At 49.9% G+C, this 16,675-nt stretch overlaps 1 protein-coding gene across 5 annotated transcripts in view; it reads right to left on the bottom strand.

The window, feature by feature from the left end:
• neurl4 (neuralized E3 ubiquitin protein ligase 4) overlaps positions 1-16,675 on the bottom strand; it is a 102,067-nt gene that overhangs the window by 69,343 nt on the left and 16,049 nt on the right. For all 5 annotated transcript variants that reach the window (XM_078533788.1, XM_078533790.1, XM_078533791.1 and 2 more), the window contains exon 4: positions 6,632-6,743. In XM_078533788.1, coding sequence (XP_078389914.1) covers positions 6,632-6,743 — 112 coding nt within the window. The remainder of the gene's footprint in view (positions 1-6,631; positions 6,744-16,675) is intronic.

The raw sequence follows: 16,675 nt of genomic DNA on the forward strand, positions 1-16,675 counted from the left end.
TCACACCGCTGTCTCTCTGCTCTCACACTGTGTACCCACACTGCTGTCTCTCTGCTCTCACACTGTGTACCCACACCACTGTCTCTCTGCTCTCACACTGTGTACTCACACCGCTGTCTCTCTGCTCTCACACTGTGTACTCACACCGCTGTCTCTCTGCTCTAGCAGTGTACTCACACCGCTGTCTCTCTGCTCTCACACTGTGTACCCACACCGCTGTCTCTCTGCTCTAGCACTGTGTACCCACACCGCTGTCTCTCTGCTCTCGCACTGTGTACCCACACCGCTGTCTCTCTGCTCTAGCACTGTGTACCCACACCGCTGTCTCTCTGCTCTCACACTGTGTACCCACACCGCTGTCTCTCTGCTCTAGCACTGTGTACTCACACCGCTGTCTCTCTGCTCTCACACTGTGTACCCACACTGCTGTCTCTCTGCTCTCACACTGTGTACCCACACCACTGTCTCTCTGCTCTCACACTGTGTACTCACACCGCTGTCTCTCTGCTCTCACACTGTGTACCCACACCGCTGTCTCTCTGCTCTAGCACTGTGTACTCACACCGCTGTCTCTCTGCTCTCGCACTGTGTATCCACACCGCTGTCTCTCTGCTCTCACACTGTGTACCCACACCGCTGTCTCTGTGCTGTCACACTGTGTACCCACACCGCTGTCTCTCTGCTCTCACACTGTGCACCCACACCGCTGTCTCGCTGCTCTCACACTGTGTACCCACACCGCTGTCTCTCTGCTCTCACACTGTGTACCCACACCGCTGTCTCTCTGCTCTCACACTGTGTACCCACACCGCTGTCTCTCTGCTCTCACACTGTGTACCCACACCGCTGTCTCTCTGCTCTCGCACTGTGTACCCACACCACTGTCTCTCTGCTCTAGCACTGTGTACTCACACCGCTGTCTCTCTGCTCTCACACTATGCACTCACACCGCTGTCTCTCTGCTCTCACACTGTGTACCCACACCGCTGTCTCTCTGCTCTCACACTGTGTACCCACACCGCTGTCTCTCTGCTCTAGCACTGTGTACTCACACCGCTGTCTCTCTGCTCTCACACTGTGTACCCACACCGCGGTCTCTCTGCTCTCACACTGTGTACTCACACCGCTGTCTCTCTGCTCTTGCACTGTGTACTCACATCGCTGTCTCTCTGCTCTCACACTGTGTACCCACACCGCTGTCTCTCTGCTCTCACATTGTGTACCCACACCGCTGTCTCGCTGCTCTCACACTGTGTACCCACACCGCTGTCTCTCTGCTCTCACACTGTGTACCCACACCGCTGTCTCTCTGCTCTCACACTGTGTACCCACACCGCTGTCTCTCTGCTCTAACACTGTGTACCCACACCGCTGTCTCTTTGCTCTCACACTGTGTACTCACACCGCTGTCTCTCTGCTGTCACACTGTGTACTCACACCGCTGTCTCTCTGCTCTCACACTGTGTACTCACACCGCTGTCTCTCTGCTCTCGCACTGTGTACTCACACCGCTGTCTCTCTGCTCTAGCACTGTGTACTCACACTGCTGTCTCTCTGCTCTCACACTGTGTACCCACACCGCTGTCTCTCTGCTCTATCACATTGTACTCACATCGCTGTCTCTCTGCTCTCACACTGTGTACTCACACCGCTGTCTCTCTGCTCTAGCACTGTGTACTCACACCACTGACTCTCTGCTCTCACACTGTGTACTCACACCGCTGTCTCTCTGCTCTCACACTGTGTACTCACACCGCTGTCTCTCTGCTCTCACACTGTGTACTCACACCGCTGACTCTCTGCTCTCACACTGTGTACTCACACCGCTGTCTCTCTGCTCTCACACTGTGTACTCACACCGCTGTCTCTCTGCTCTCACACTGTGTACCCACACCGCTGTCTCTCTGCTCTCACACTGTGTACTCACACCGCTGACTCTCTGCTCTCACACTGTGTACTCACACCGCTGTCTCTCTGCTCTCACACTGTGTACTCACACCGCTGTCTCTCTGCTCTCACACTGTGTACCCACACCGCTGTCTCTCTGCTCTCACACTGTGTACTCACACCGCTGTCTCTCTGCTCTAGCACTGTGTACTCACACCGCTGTCTCTCTGCTCTCACACTGTGTACCCACACCGCTGTCTCTCTGCTCTCACACTGTGTACTCACACCGCTGTCTCTCTGCTCTAGCACTGTGTACCCACACCGCTGTCTCTCTGCTCTCACACTGTGTACTCACACCGCTGTTTCTCTGCTCTCGCACTGTGTACCCACACCGCTGTCTCTCTGCTCTAGCACTGTGTACCCACACCGCTGTCTCTCTGCTCTCACACTGTGTACCCACACCGCTGTCTCTCTGCTCTAGCACTGTGTACTCACACCGCTGTCTCTCTGCTCTCACACTGTGTACCCACACCGCTGTCTCTCTGCTCTCACACTGTGTACTCACACCGCTGTCTCTCTGCTCTCACACTGTGTACCCACACCGCTGTCTCTCTGCTCTCACGCAGTGTACCCACACCGCTGTCTCTCTGCTCTCACACTGTGTACTCACACCACTGTCTCTCTGCTCTCACACTGTGTACTCACACCGCTGTCTCTCTGCTCTCACACTGTGTACCCACACCGCTGTCTCTCTGTTCTCACACTGTGTACCCACACCGCTGTCTCTCTGCTCTCACACTGTGTATCCACACCGCTGTCTCTCTGCTCTCACACTGTGTACCCACACCGCTGTCTCTCTGCTCTCACACTGTGTACCCACGCCGCTGTCTCTCTGCTCTCGCACTGTGTACTCACACCGCTGTCTCTCTGCTCTCGCACTGTGTACCCACACCGCTGTCTCTCTGCTCTAGCACTGTGTACCCACACCGCAGTCTCTCTGCTCTCGCACTGTGTAGCCACAATGCTATCTCTCTGCTCTCACACTGTGTACCCACACCGCTGTCTCTCTGCTCTCACACTGTGTACTCACACCGCTGTCTCTCTGCTCTCACACTGTGTACTCACACCGCTGTCTCTCTGCTCTAGCACTGTGTACTCACACCGCTGTCTCTCTGCTCTCGCACTGTGTACCCACACCGCTGTCTCTCTGCTCTCACACTGTGTACTCACACCGCTGTCTCTCTGCTCTCACACTGTGTACTCACACCGCTGTCTCTCTGCTCTAGCAGTGTACTCACACCGCTGTCTCTCTGCTCTCACACTGTGTACCCACACCGCTGTCTCTCTGCTCTCACACTGTGTACCCACACCGCTGTCTCGCTGCTCTCACACTGTGTACTCACACCGCTGTCTCTCTGCTCTCACACTGTGTACCCACACCGCTGTCTCTCTGCTCTCACACTGTGTACTCACACCGCTGACTCTCTGCTCTCACACTGTGTACTCACACCGCTGTCTCTCTGCTCTCACACTGTGTACTCACACCGCTGTCTCTCTGCTCTCACACTGTGTACCCACACCGCTGTCTCTCTGCTCTCACAATGTGTACCCACACCGCTGACTCTCTGCTCTCACACTGTGTACCCACACCGCTGTCTCTCTGCTCTCACACTGTGTACCCACACCGCTGTTTCTCTGCTCTCACACTGCGTACCCACACCGCTGTCTCTCTGCTCTAGCACTGTGTACCCACACCGCTGTCTCTCTGCTCTAGCACTGTGTACCCACACCGCTGTCTCTCTGCTCTAGCACTGTGTACCCACACCGCTGTCTCTCTGCTCTCGCACTGTGTACCCACACCGCTGTCTCTCTGCTCTAGCACTGTGTACCCACACCGCTGTCTCTCTGCTCTAGCACTGTGTACCCACACCGCTGTCTCTCTGCTCTAGCACTGTGTACCCACACCGCTGTCTCTCTGCTCTAGCACTGTGTACTCACACCGCTGTCTCTCTGCTCTCACACTGTGTACTCACACCGCTGTCTCTCTGCTCTCACACTGTGTACTCACACCACTGTCTCTCTGCTCTCACACTGTGTACCCACACCGCGGTCTCTCTGCTCTCACACTGTGTACTCACCGTTGACTCTCTGCTCTCACACTGTGTACCCACACCGCTGTCTCTCTGCTCTCACACTGTGTACCCACACCGCTGTTTCTCTGCTCTCACACTGTGTACCCACACCGCTGTCTCTCTGCTCTCACACTGTGTACTCACACCGCTGTCTCTCTGCTCTCACACTGTGTACCCACACCGCTGTCTCTCTGCTCTCACACTGTGTACCCACACCGCTGTCTCTCTGCTCTAGCACTGTGTACCCACACCGCTGTCTCTCTGCTCTCACACTGTGTACCCACACCGCTGTCTCTCTGCTCTCACACTGTGTACTCACACCGCTGTCTCTCTGCTCTCACACTGTGTACCCACACCGCTGTCTCTCTGCTCTAGCACTGTGTACCCACACCGCTGTCTCTCTGCTCTCACACTGTGTACCCACACCGCTGTCTCTCTGCTCTCACACTGTGTACTCACACCGCTGTCTCTCTGCTCTCACACTGTGTACTCACACCGCTGTCTCTCTGCTCTCACACTGTGTACCCACACCGCTCTCTCTGCTCTAGCACTGTGTACCCACACCGCTGTCTCTTTGCTCTCACACTGTGTACCCACACCGCTGTCTCTCTGCTCTCACACTGTGTACCCACACCGCTGTCTCTTTGCTCCAGCACTGTGTACCCACACCGCTGTCTCTCTGCCCTCACACTGTGTACTCACACCACTGTCTCTCTGCTCTCACACTGTGTACTCATACCGCTGTCTCTCTGCTCTCACACTGTGTACTCACACCGCTGTTTCTCTGCTCTAGCACTGTGTACCCACACCGCTGTCTCTCTGCTCTAGCACTGTGTACCCACACCGCTGTCTCTCTGCTCTCACACTGTGTACTCACACCGCTGTCTCTCTGACCCAACACTGTGTACTCACACTGCTGTTTCTCTACTCTTTAACACTGCGTACTCACACCGCTGTCTCTCTGCTCTAACACTGAATGCTCATACCACCACTCCCTCGGGGATAAGTCGAGTTGGGTAATCATTGTTGGCCTTTCCAGCGAACTCCCATCTGAAGAATTAAAGGTCGGTTTGAGCACCTCAGAGCTGGAGGGTGGAATGGAAAGCCACACACAGAGGAGGGATCTGAGACATGGGATTAATTCCACTGCAAGAGGGAAGGCTGTGGAGATTTTGAGAGAGATTGTAAACTATTCAGGGTTTTGATCCAGCACAGTCTCCTCTGCTTCAGGGGAGCTTTGTTGCAGAAAGCACCACACCTTTTAAAAGGTGAATATTTAACCTAGAGAAAGGTAAGAGGGTTACATGGAGCTTTGGATTGTTCTAACAAAACCCGGCACAAAGGGCTTGTCCCCGTGCTGAGCCTCCATGACTCAGTGGGTGTGAACAGCATGTGCATTGTCACTAATCTCTGTCCGTTCTTGGAGAGTGTGCATGTGAGGGTATCGGGCAAGGGCAGCAACTGGCTAGCTTGCAATGCCCCTTAACCTGCCTGCTGGCACTCACCATCTGAGCTGGCAGGCAAGCTCTGTCCACTGAGGAGTGGTTATCAGAGAGCTGGCAGTGCCCACAAAACCATACCCAGGGAAGGGTCATGAGTGAATGATGTGCTTCTGAAGAGCATTCAATGTCGCCATGCAGGTAGCCGTTTGCACACAGCAAAATGGTACGAATAGCATTGGGCTGTTGGTTATGGGATAAATGCTGCCCTTGACACCAGGGAGAACTCCTCTGTTCTTCCTTCAGTGTCAGTCCTAAGCGAGTGCTGTTAGAGATGCCTGTTTTTGTGCAAAACATTAAACCAAGGCATCGTTTGCCCTCTGAGGTGGGGGGTCAAAGATTCCACAGCTGTACCGTACTCAACCAACCCACACTTGCAAAACCCAAAACCAAACAGCTACTGTTAGATATGACTCTGTGATTGGGCAACACTGGCTGAACAATCCTGAGTGTGCTAATAACTACACTAACATCCAATTTAAGATAATCAATCCAGCTCCTCACGTGGTTCATTTACGTTTGCTAGAAGCAATACACATTCATACGCAGGGACCCATCCGATGCAAACAAAAGGAACATATTCAAAGCCTAGCGCCTTTTCTGAATTATCCGGGAGCTTGGGGAGCCTACAGTTCCTCGTTTCTTTCTCTATGGCAATACCTCGGCCCATCAGAGTCGACTTGCCAACTAATCACCCTTTTTTCCTGTGGTATAAATTGAGATTGTTTGAAATTTGGTATTCTTGCGTTTGTCCTGATGAGTGCAAGGTGAAAAGCTTTGGCAACAGGTCTCTCTCTTCAGCAACATTCAAGTTTTGGATCTGTTCAAGCTTACAGAAAATGAAATGAAAGTCACCTTAGTCCCAGAGGACCACAGGCTGCTCTCTCATTAGAGAGAGAGAGAGACGACTGGTGATGAGTTTAACCCGAGGGTCACTGCACCTCAGGCAAGGGGCAAGGCTGAGACAGCAGGGCCTTCCTGAATGACCTCAGCAGGTTTGAACTGAACCCATGCTGTTTGGTGTCACTCTGCAACACAAACCAGCCATCCAGCCAACTGAGTTATGTATCTTACTTCCGCAACACAAGGGGCATCAAAGGAGGAACTCCTGACCTGATCGGAGATTGGTCATTGTTGCCGGGTAGTCCAAGTTGTTTGGGTTGTGCATGGTGATACCGATCTCTATCGACCCCGACCACTTGTCAACCAACTTGTCAATCCGGATCTGTTTGTGGGGGTGAGGAAAGAGGCAGTGGGAGAGGAGAAATTAATCTTTTATATAGAGCAAAGTGAAATGTTACAAACACATTCAGCTTCAAGTTAACACAATATTTTTATTAAAATCTATAGGGGAAGAATGTTGGGAATACAGAGACAAGTAACCCTCCACAACTCTAATGACACAGGGGCCAGAATATCTGCAAGCACATACTCACCTTAATAGCCATATTTTGAAGGAGGAGAAAATCAGGCATTTCATCTGGCCTTTAAATCAGGCCAGGCAAATGCCCTAGGGGCATCGGTTCGAATCTCACTATGAAAGCTGGTGGAATTTAAATTCAATTAATAAAATCTGGAATATAAAGCTAGTCTCAGTAATGGTGACCCTGAAACTAATCATCGATTGTTATGAGAGCCCATCTGGTTCATTTATGTCCTTTAGGGTTTACCTGTGGCCTACATGTGACTCCAGACCCACAGTCATGTGGTTGACTCTTAACAGCCCTCTGAAGCAAACAACTCAGTTGAAGGGCAGTTAGGGATGGGCAACAAATGCTGACCTTGCCAGTGATACCCAAATCCCATGAAAGAATAAAGCAAAAAAAAAAAACCTGTAGAGCAATTGAGCTCTGAATGACCTCAGCTAGTGGTAGCCACAACACTAGAACTCAACGCCTCAAAAAGGATGGGATATGCTGGGTTTTATATGAAATAAAACTCCTTTTGTATCATCTGGCACATGAGCAATACCATTGCCAATCTGCCAACTAAACACCCAATAAAGGTGGTCAGGATCATGAGAGGCCTTTGCCTCATACAACACAACCATTGTGTAGCTGATCCCAGCCATATTACTGAGGCTAGCAACTCCTCAAGAAGAGGGAGAGGGAGAAGATGAAGAGGTATTGGACATCTTGTAAAGGTACACATGTACTTCAATGGCATCTTTAACATAATAAACCCTCCCAAGGTGCTTCATAATAGCATCAGTAATCCAATTTGTAACCAAACTAAAGGAGGAGATAATCAGGAGAATGATCAACAACTTGAGCAAAGAGGTATGTTTGAACTAGCATATTGAAGATGAAATGACAGATAGGAAGAGATGGTTAGGGAGGCAGCTCCACTGTTTAGGGCCTTGGCAGCTGAAGGTGCAGTTAGTGATGAAGAGGAAAAGAAATCAGGGGTGCTCAAGAGGTTACAGAGAGGATCTGAGATCTCGGAGGGATATGGGGTTGGGAGGGGATTACAGAGAGTGGGAAGGGGCAAGGCTATGGAGGATTTTGAAAAAGATGAGAATTTTAAAATCGAGGGATCCCCAATGCAGATCAGCGGAAACAGAGGACAAAGTGGCATGAGAAGAAAGTGTGGCTTGTCCTGCTTCTAGTGTCTGATTGTTACATACAGGAGATGCTTGTCTAAGGGAATATGGGACAGTAACAGCGTCAGCTACAAGTGATAAAGGTATAACTAGAGACTATGGTGATAAACACAGGTCAAGAGATCTATTAACTACAGTACAGGAAAATAGGGGTTAATAAAGCAAACTCTTCGAATAATTTGGAATCGTTAAGTCAGGAAGTCCTGTCTGAGGGAAGTAGCTTTGGAGTAAACAACCATGATTGTTAATGTGAATAGAAGAATTCACAAATGGATTCGCCATGAAGCCTTACCTGTGACAGAGATGTCAGCAAAGCATGGTGTATAAGGGAACATGGTTTGATACAGTTTATTTGGAGTGTTCAAAAGATGACAAATCTGACAGCCACTCTGTTTCGATGAAGGAATCGCCTACACTGTACAGGAATGAAGTCTGTCCCATGAACTCCAGCGTTAAGTGTATCATGCTTACCTGAAGCATGTCCTGTGAATCACAGGGAGGGGTTTGACCAACAGTCAATATTAACAACCCACCCCATAGCCACATCCCTCAATATTCCTGGACAAAAAAAAAATAAAACATCCATCAAACTTGGTCTTGAAAATTTCAATTAACCCAGCACCCATCTGGGTAAAGAGAATTCCAGATTTCCACTGTGGAGAAGGGTTTGCTGATTGCACTCCTAAATAAACCCACTCTCATTTTAGGGCGATTCTCCGTGTCTAAACTACTCAATCCTTTGATCATTTTGAACTCCTTAAAGGAGTACAAAGCAAGTTGACGGCATAAATTTATAAGCAGATATTAAGCCAGACGACCAACAGTTTGGTCAAAGAGGTCAGTTTTAAGGAGTCTTTTACAGGACGAAAGTGAGAGGCAGAGGTGTAGGGAGGGAATTCCAGAGCTTAGCGCTCAGGCAGCTGAAGGCACGGCCGCCAATGGAGGAGCGATGGAAATCGGAGATACAAAGAGGTCGGAATTATAGGGGCGCAGAGATGGTTGTGGGGCTGGAGGAGATTACAGAGATGGTTGTGGGGCTGGAGGAGATTACAGTGATGGTTGTGGGGCTGGAGGAGATTACAGTGATGGTTGTGGGGCTGGAGGAGATTACAGTGATGGTTGTGGGGCTGGAGGAGATTACAGTGATGGTTGTGGGGCTGGAGGAGATTACAGTGATGGTTGTGGGGCTGGAGGAGATTACAGAGATGGTTGTGGGGCTGGAGGAGATTACAGTGATGGTTGTGGGGCTGGAGGAGATTACAGAGATGGTTGTGGGGCTGGAGGAGATTACAGAGATGGTTGTGGGGCTGGAGGAGATTACAGTGATGGTTGTGGGGCTGGAGGAGATTACAGAGATGGTTGTGGGGCTGGAGGAGATTACAGAGATGGTTGTGGGGCTGGAGGAGATTACAGTGATGGTTGTGGGGCTGGAGGAGATTACAGAGATGGTTGTGGGGCTGGAGGAGATTACAGAGATGGTTGTGGGGCTGGAGGAGATTACAGTGATGGTTGTGGGGCTGGAGGAGATTACAGAGATGGTTGTGGGGCTGGAGGAGATTACAGAGATGGTTGTGGGGCTGGAGGAGATTACAGAGATGGTTGTGGGGCTGGAGGAGATTACAGTGATGGTTGTGGGGCTGGAGGAGATTACAGAGATGGTTGTGGGGCTGGAGGAGATTACAGAGATGGTTGTGGGGCTGGAGGAGATTACAGTGATGGTTGTGGGGCTGGAGGAGATTACAGAGATGGTTGTGGGGCTGGAGGAGATTACAGAGATGGTTGTGGGGCTGGAGGAGATTACAGTGATGGTTGTGGGGCTGGAGGAGATTACAGAGATGGTTGTGGGGCTGGAGGAGATTACAGTGATGGTTGTGGGGCTGGAGGAGATTACAGAGATGGTTGTGGGGCTGGAGGAGATTACAGAGATGGTTGTGGGTCTGGAGGAGATTACAGAGATGGTTGTGGGGCTGGAGGAGATTACAGAGATGGTTGTGGGGCTGGAGGAGATTACAGAGATGGTTGTGGGGCTGGAGGAGATTACAGAGATGGTTGTGGGGCTGGAGGAGATTACAGAGATGGTTGTGGGGCTGGAGGAGATTACAGTGATGGTTGTGGGGCTGGAGGAGATTACAGTGATGGTTGTGGGGCTGGAGGAGATTACAGTGATGGTTGTGGGGCTGGAGGAGATTATAGAGATGGTTGTGGGGCTGGAGGAGATTACAGTGATAGTTGTGGGTCTGGAGGAGATTACAGAGATGGTTGTGGGGCTGGAGGAGATTACAGAGATGGTTGTGGGTCTGGAGGAGATTACAGAGATGGTTGTGGGGCTGGAGGAGATTACAGTGATGGTTGTGGGGCTGGAGGAGATTACAGTGATAGGGAGGGGTGAGGCCTCCAAGGGATTCGTGGATAAGGATGAGAATTTTAAAATCAAGGGATTGTTTGACCAGGAGCCAATTCTGGTGAATCTGTTGTCTACCCCAAGGCCAATATACACTCCCTGAGCTGCAGTGCATGGACTGAACACAGTTGTACCAGATGGGGTAAGACCAAAGTTCTGTGCAACTGAAGGATCACCTCCTCACATTCCTATTCCAATCTGCTCGAGTTAAAAGCCAATGGACCACTCGCCTCTGATTGTTTTCTTTCGGAAACTGTGCAGATGTTTTAAGTGATTTGCGCATCCAAATGTTTGCCTGCAGCAGCTGGCCATATCAGCACACAACTTGACTCTCTCCGACCCAAAGTAAACAGCCTCACACGTTCCCACATTGAACTGCCATCGTTTCGGCCACTTCTATGTCAATATGTAGAGCTTCCTGCTTCCATCTACACAAGTTACTGTTCCTAACTCGCTACCATCTGCAACCATGGCCAACAGAGGAAGTTAAGGAATGAAGGATGCACATGGCACTGAGTGTGAATCTGAAGTTAATGATTGTATGAGATTAAAAAGAAAAGGCCGATAAAGTTGTGGGACCTGATATTCTGCATCCCAGAATGTTGAAAGAAGTTACGATAGAGATAGCGGATGCATTGGTGATCATCATCCAAAATTCTATAGATTCTGGAATGGTTCCTGCAGATTGGAAGGTAGCAAGTGTAACCCCACTGTTTAAGAAGGGAGGGAGAGAGATAACAGGGAACTGCAGACTTGTTAGCCTTACATCAGTAGTAGGGAAAATGTTGGAACCCATTATAAAGGATGTGATAACTGGACACTTAGATAATAATGACCTGATTGGAAATAGTCAAGTTGGGTTTATGAATGGAAAACCATGTTTGACGACCTGTTGGAGTTTTTTGAGGATGTTACGAACAGAATTGAAAAGGGGGAGTCGGTGAATGTAGTGTAGTTGGATTTTCAGAAGGCTTTTGATAAAGTCCCCCACAGCAGGTTGGTTAGCAAAATTAACACACATGATAGGAAGCAATATGCTGACAGGGATTAAGGATTGGTTAACAGGCAGAAAACAGTGAGTAGGAATAAATGGGTCACCCTGACATTAGCAGGCTCTGACTAGTGGGGTACTGCAAGGATCAGTACCTAGGCCCCAGCTGTTCACAATCTGTATCAATGATCTGGATCTGGGGAGCAAATGTAATATTTCTAAGTTTGCGGTTGACACAAAGCTAGGGGGGAATGTTTGTTGTGAGGAAAATGCAAAGCGGCTTCAAGGGGGTTTGGACAGACTTAGCGAGTGGGCAAGAGCATGGTAGATGGAAAAATGAGAGATTATCCACTTTGATGGGAGAAACAGATGCACAGAGTATTTCTTAAATGGTGAGAGATTAGGAAGTGTAGATGTATAAAGGGACCTGGAGTCACTGAAGGCTAACTTACAGGTGCAGCAAGTAACTAGAAAGGCTAATAGTGCATCAGCCTTTATTGCAAGAGGCACCGGAAACGACAATGACAAGCCCTGTCTGCCCTGCAAAGTCCTCCTTACTAATATCTGGGGGCTAGTGCCAAAATTGGGAGAGCTGTCTCACAGGCTAGTCAAGCAACAGCTTGACACAGTCATCCTCATGGAATCATACCTTACAGATAATGTCCCAGACACCACCATCACCATCCCTGGGTATGTCCTGTCCCACCGGCAGGTCAGACCCAGCAGAGGTGGCAGCACAGTGGTGTACAGTTGGGAAAGAGTTGCCCTCGGAGTCCTCAACATTGACTCTGGACCTCATTAAGTCTCATGGCATCAGGTCAAACATGGGCAAGGAAACTTGCTAATTACCACGTACCGCCCTCCCTCAGCTGATGCATGAGTGCTCCACCACATTGAACACCATTTGGAGGAAGCACTGATGGTGGCAAGGGCACAGAATGAACTCTGGGTGGGGGACTTCAACGTCCAACACCAAGAGGGGCTCGGTAGCATCGTCTCATAGCCTGACATAGCTGCTAGACTGGGTCTGCAGCAGGTGGTGAGGGAACCAACAAGAGGGAAAAACATACTTGACCTCATCCTCACCAACAGTATCGGTAGGAGTAACCACCACACAGTCATTGTGGAGACGAAGTCCCGCCTTCACATCGAGGATACTCTCCATCGTGATGTGTGGCACTACCACCATGCTAAATGGGATAGATTTCAAACAGATCTAGCAACTCAAGATTGGGCATCCATGAGGTGCTGTGGACCATTGGCAGCAGCAGAATTGTACTCGAACACAATCTGTAACCTCATCGCCCGGAATATCCCCCACTCTACCATTACCATCAAGCCAGGGGATCAACCCTGGTTCAATGAAGAGTGCAGGAGGGCATGCCAGGAGCAGCACCAGGCATACCTAAAAATGAGGTGTCAACCTGGTGAAGCTATAAAACAGGACTACTTGCATGCCAAACAGCATAAGCAGCAAGTGATAGACAGAGCTAAGTGATTCCACAACCAACAGATCAGATCTAAGCTCTGCAGTCCTGCCACATCCAGTAATGAATGGTGGTGGAATTAAACAACTCACTAGAGGAGGTGGCTCCACAAATATCTCCAACCTCAATGATGGAGGAGCCTAGCACATCAGTGCAAAAGATAAGGATGAAGCATTCGCAACAATCTTCAGCCAGAAGTGCCAAGTAGATGATCCATCTCAGCCTCCTCCGGAGGTTCCCAGCATCACAGATGCCAGTCTTCAGCCAATTCGATTCACTCCACGTGATATCAAGGATTGGCTGAAGGCACTGGATACTGTAAAGGCTATGGGCCCTGACAACATTCCAGCAATAGTACTGAAGGCTTGCGCTCCAGAACTTGCCGCGCCCCTAGCCAAGCTGTTCCAGTACAGCTACAACACTGGCATCTACCCGGCTATGTGGAAAATTGCCCAGGTATGTCCTGTACACAAAAAGCAGGACAAATCCAACCCGGCCAATTACCGCCCCATCAGTTTACTCTCGATCATCAACAGTGCTGTCAAGTGGCACTTGCTTAGCAACAACCTGCTTGCTGATGCCCAGTTTGGGTTCCACCAGGGCCACTCAGCTCCTGACTTCATTACAGCCTTGGTTCAAACAAGGAAAAAAGAGCTGAACTCCCGAGATGAGATGAGTGACTGCCCTTGGCATCAAGGCTGCATTTGACCGAGTGTGGCATCAAGGAGCCCTAGCAAAACTGGAGTCAATGGGAACCAGGGGGAAAACTCTCTGCTGGTTGGAGTCATACCTAGCACAAAGAAAGATGGTTGTGGTTGTTGGAGATCAGTCATCTCAGCTCCAGGACATCACTGCAGGAGTACATCAGGGTAGTGTCCTCGGCCCCACCATCTTCAGCTGCTTCATCAATGACCTTCCTTCCATCATAAGGTCAGAAGTGGGGATGTTCGCTGATGATTGCACAGTGTTCAGCACCATTCGCGACTCCTCAGATACTGAAGCAGCCCATGTCCAAATGCAGCAAAACCTGGACAATATCCAGGCTTGGGCTGAGAAGTGGCAAGTAACATTTGCGCCACACAAGTGTCAGGTAATGACCATCTCCAACAAGAGAGAATCCAACCATCGTCCCTTGATGTTCAATGACATTACCATCACTGAATCCTCCACCATCAGCATCCTGGGGGTTACCATTGACCAGAAACTGAACTGGACTAGCCATATAAATACTGTGGCTACAAGAGCAGGTCAGAGGCTAGGAATCATTCGAAGAATAACTCACCTCCTGACTCCCCAAAGCCTGTCCACCATCTACAAGGCACAAGTCAGGACTGTGATGGAATACTCTCCACTTGCCTGAATGAGTGCAGCTTCTGCAAAACTCAGGAAGCTCAACACCATCCAGGACAAAGCAGCCCCGCTTGATTGGAACCCCATCCACAAACATTCACTCCTTCCACCACCGACGCACAGTAGCAGCAGTGTGTACCATTTACAAGGTGCATTGTAGGAATTCACCAAGGCTCCTTAGACAGCACCTTCCAAACTCATGACCACTACCATCTAGAAGGACAAGGGCAGCAGATAGATGGGAACATCACCACCTGGAAGTTCCCCTCCAAGTCACTCACCATCCTGACTTGGAAATATATCGGTCGTTCATTCACTGTCGTTGGGTCAAAATCCTGGAACTCGCTCCCTAGCACTGTGGGTTGTACCTACACCACACGGACTGTAGTTGTTTAAGAAGGCAGCTCACCACCACCTTCTCAAGGGCAATTAGGGATGGGCAATAAATGCTGGCCCAGCCAGCGAAGCCCACATCCCATGAATAAATTTTTAAAAACTGGTGAAGGTATAACACAGGGCTACTCGCGTTCCAAACAGCATAAGCAGCAAGTGATAGACAGATCTAAGCGATCCCACAACTAACAGATCAGATCTAAGCTCTGCAATCCTGCCACATCCAGTCGTGAATGGTGGTGGACGATTAAACAACTCACTGGAGGAGGAGGTTCTACAAATATCCCCAACTTCAATGATGGAGGAGCCCAGCACATCAGTGTAAAAGATAAGGCTGAAGCATTTGCAACAATTTTCAGCCAGAAGTGTCAGGTGGATGGTCCATCTCGGCCTCCTCCAGAGGTCCCCAGCATGACACATGCCAGTCTTCAATCAATTCGATTCACTCCACATGATATCAAGAAACAGCTGAAGGCACTGGATACTGCAAAGGCCATGGGCCCTGACAACATTCCGGCGATCGTACTGAAGATTTGTGCTCCAGAACTTGCCGCGCCCCTAGCCAAACTGTTCCAGTACAGCTACAACACTGGCATCTACCCGGTTATGTGGAAAATTGCCCAGGTATGTCCTGTACACAAAGAGCAGGACAAATCCAACCCGGCCAATTACTGCCCCATCAGTCTACTCTCGATCATCAGTAAAGTGATGGAAGGGATCATCAACAGTGCTGTCAAGCAGCACTTGCTTGGCAATAATCTGCTCACTGACACCCAGTTTGGGTTCCGCCAGGGCCACTCAGCTCCTGACCTCATTACAGCCTTGATTCAAACGTGGACAAAAGAGCTGAACTCCAGAGATGAGAGGGAGGGTGACTGTCCTTGACATCAAGGCAGCATTTAACCAAGTGTGGCATCAAGGAGCCCTAGCAAAACTGGAGTCAATGGGAATCAGGGGTAAAAAACTCTCCCCTGGTTGGAGTGATACCTAGCACAGAGGAAGACAGTTGTGGTTTTTGGAGGTCAGTCATCTTAGTTCCAGGACATCACTGCAGGAGTTCCTCAGGGTAGTGTCCTTGGCCCAACCATCTTCAGCTGCTTCATCAATGACCTTCCTTCTATCATAAGGTCAGAAGTGGGGATGTTCGCTGATGATTGCACAATGTTCAGCACCATTCACGACTCCTCAGATACTGAAACAGTCCATGACCAAATGCAGCAAGGCCTGGACAATATCCAGGCTTGGGCTGACAAGTGGCAAGTAATGTTCATGTCACATAAGTGTCAGGCAATAACTATCTCCAACAAGAGAGAATCTAACCATCGCCCCTTGATGTTCAATGGCATTACTGTCACTGAATCTCCCACTATCAACATCCTGGGGGTTACCATTGACCAGAAACTGAACTGGACTAGCCATATAAATACTGTGGCCACAAGAGCAGGCCAGAGGCTAGGAATCCTGTGACCTTCCTTACATCATATGGTCAGAAGTGGGGATGTTCACCCCTGACTCCCCAAAGCCTGTCCACCATCTACAAGGCACAAGTTAGGAGTGTGATGGAATACTCCCCACTTTCCTGGATGAGTGCAGCTCCCACAACACTCAAAAAGCTCAACACCGTCCAGGACAAAGCTTGATTGGCACCCCATTAACAAACATTCACTCCCACCATCACCGACGCACAGTAGCAGCAATGTGTACCATCTACAAGATGCACTGTAGGAATTCACCAAGGCTCCTTAGACAGCACCTTCCAAACTCATGACCACTACCACCTAGAAGGACAAGGGCAGCAGATACATGGGAAATTCCCTAGAAATTCCCCTCCAAGTCACTCACCATCCTGACTTGGAAATATATCACCATTCCTTCACTGTCGCTGCGTCAAACTACTGGAACTCCTTCGCTAACAGCACTGTGGGTATAGCTA

This window comes from Cetorhinus maximus, chromosome 34 (assembly GCF_964194155.1).
Source record: "Cetorhinus maximus chromosome 34, sCetMax3.hap1.1, whole genome shotgun sequence".
Classification (NCBI taxonomy): domain Eukaryota; kingdom Metazoa; phylum Chordata; class Chondrichthyes; order Lamniformes; family Cetorhinidae; genus Cetorhinus; species Cetorhinus maximus.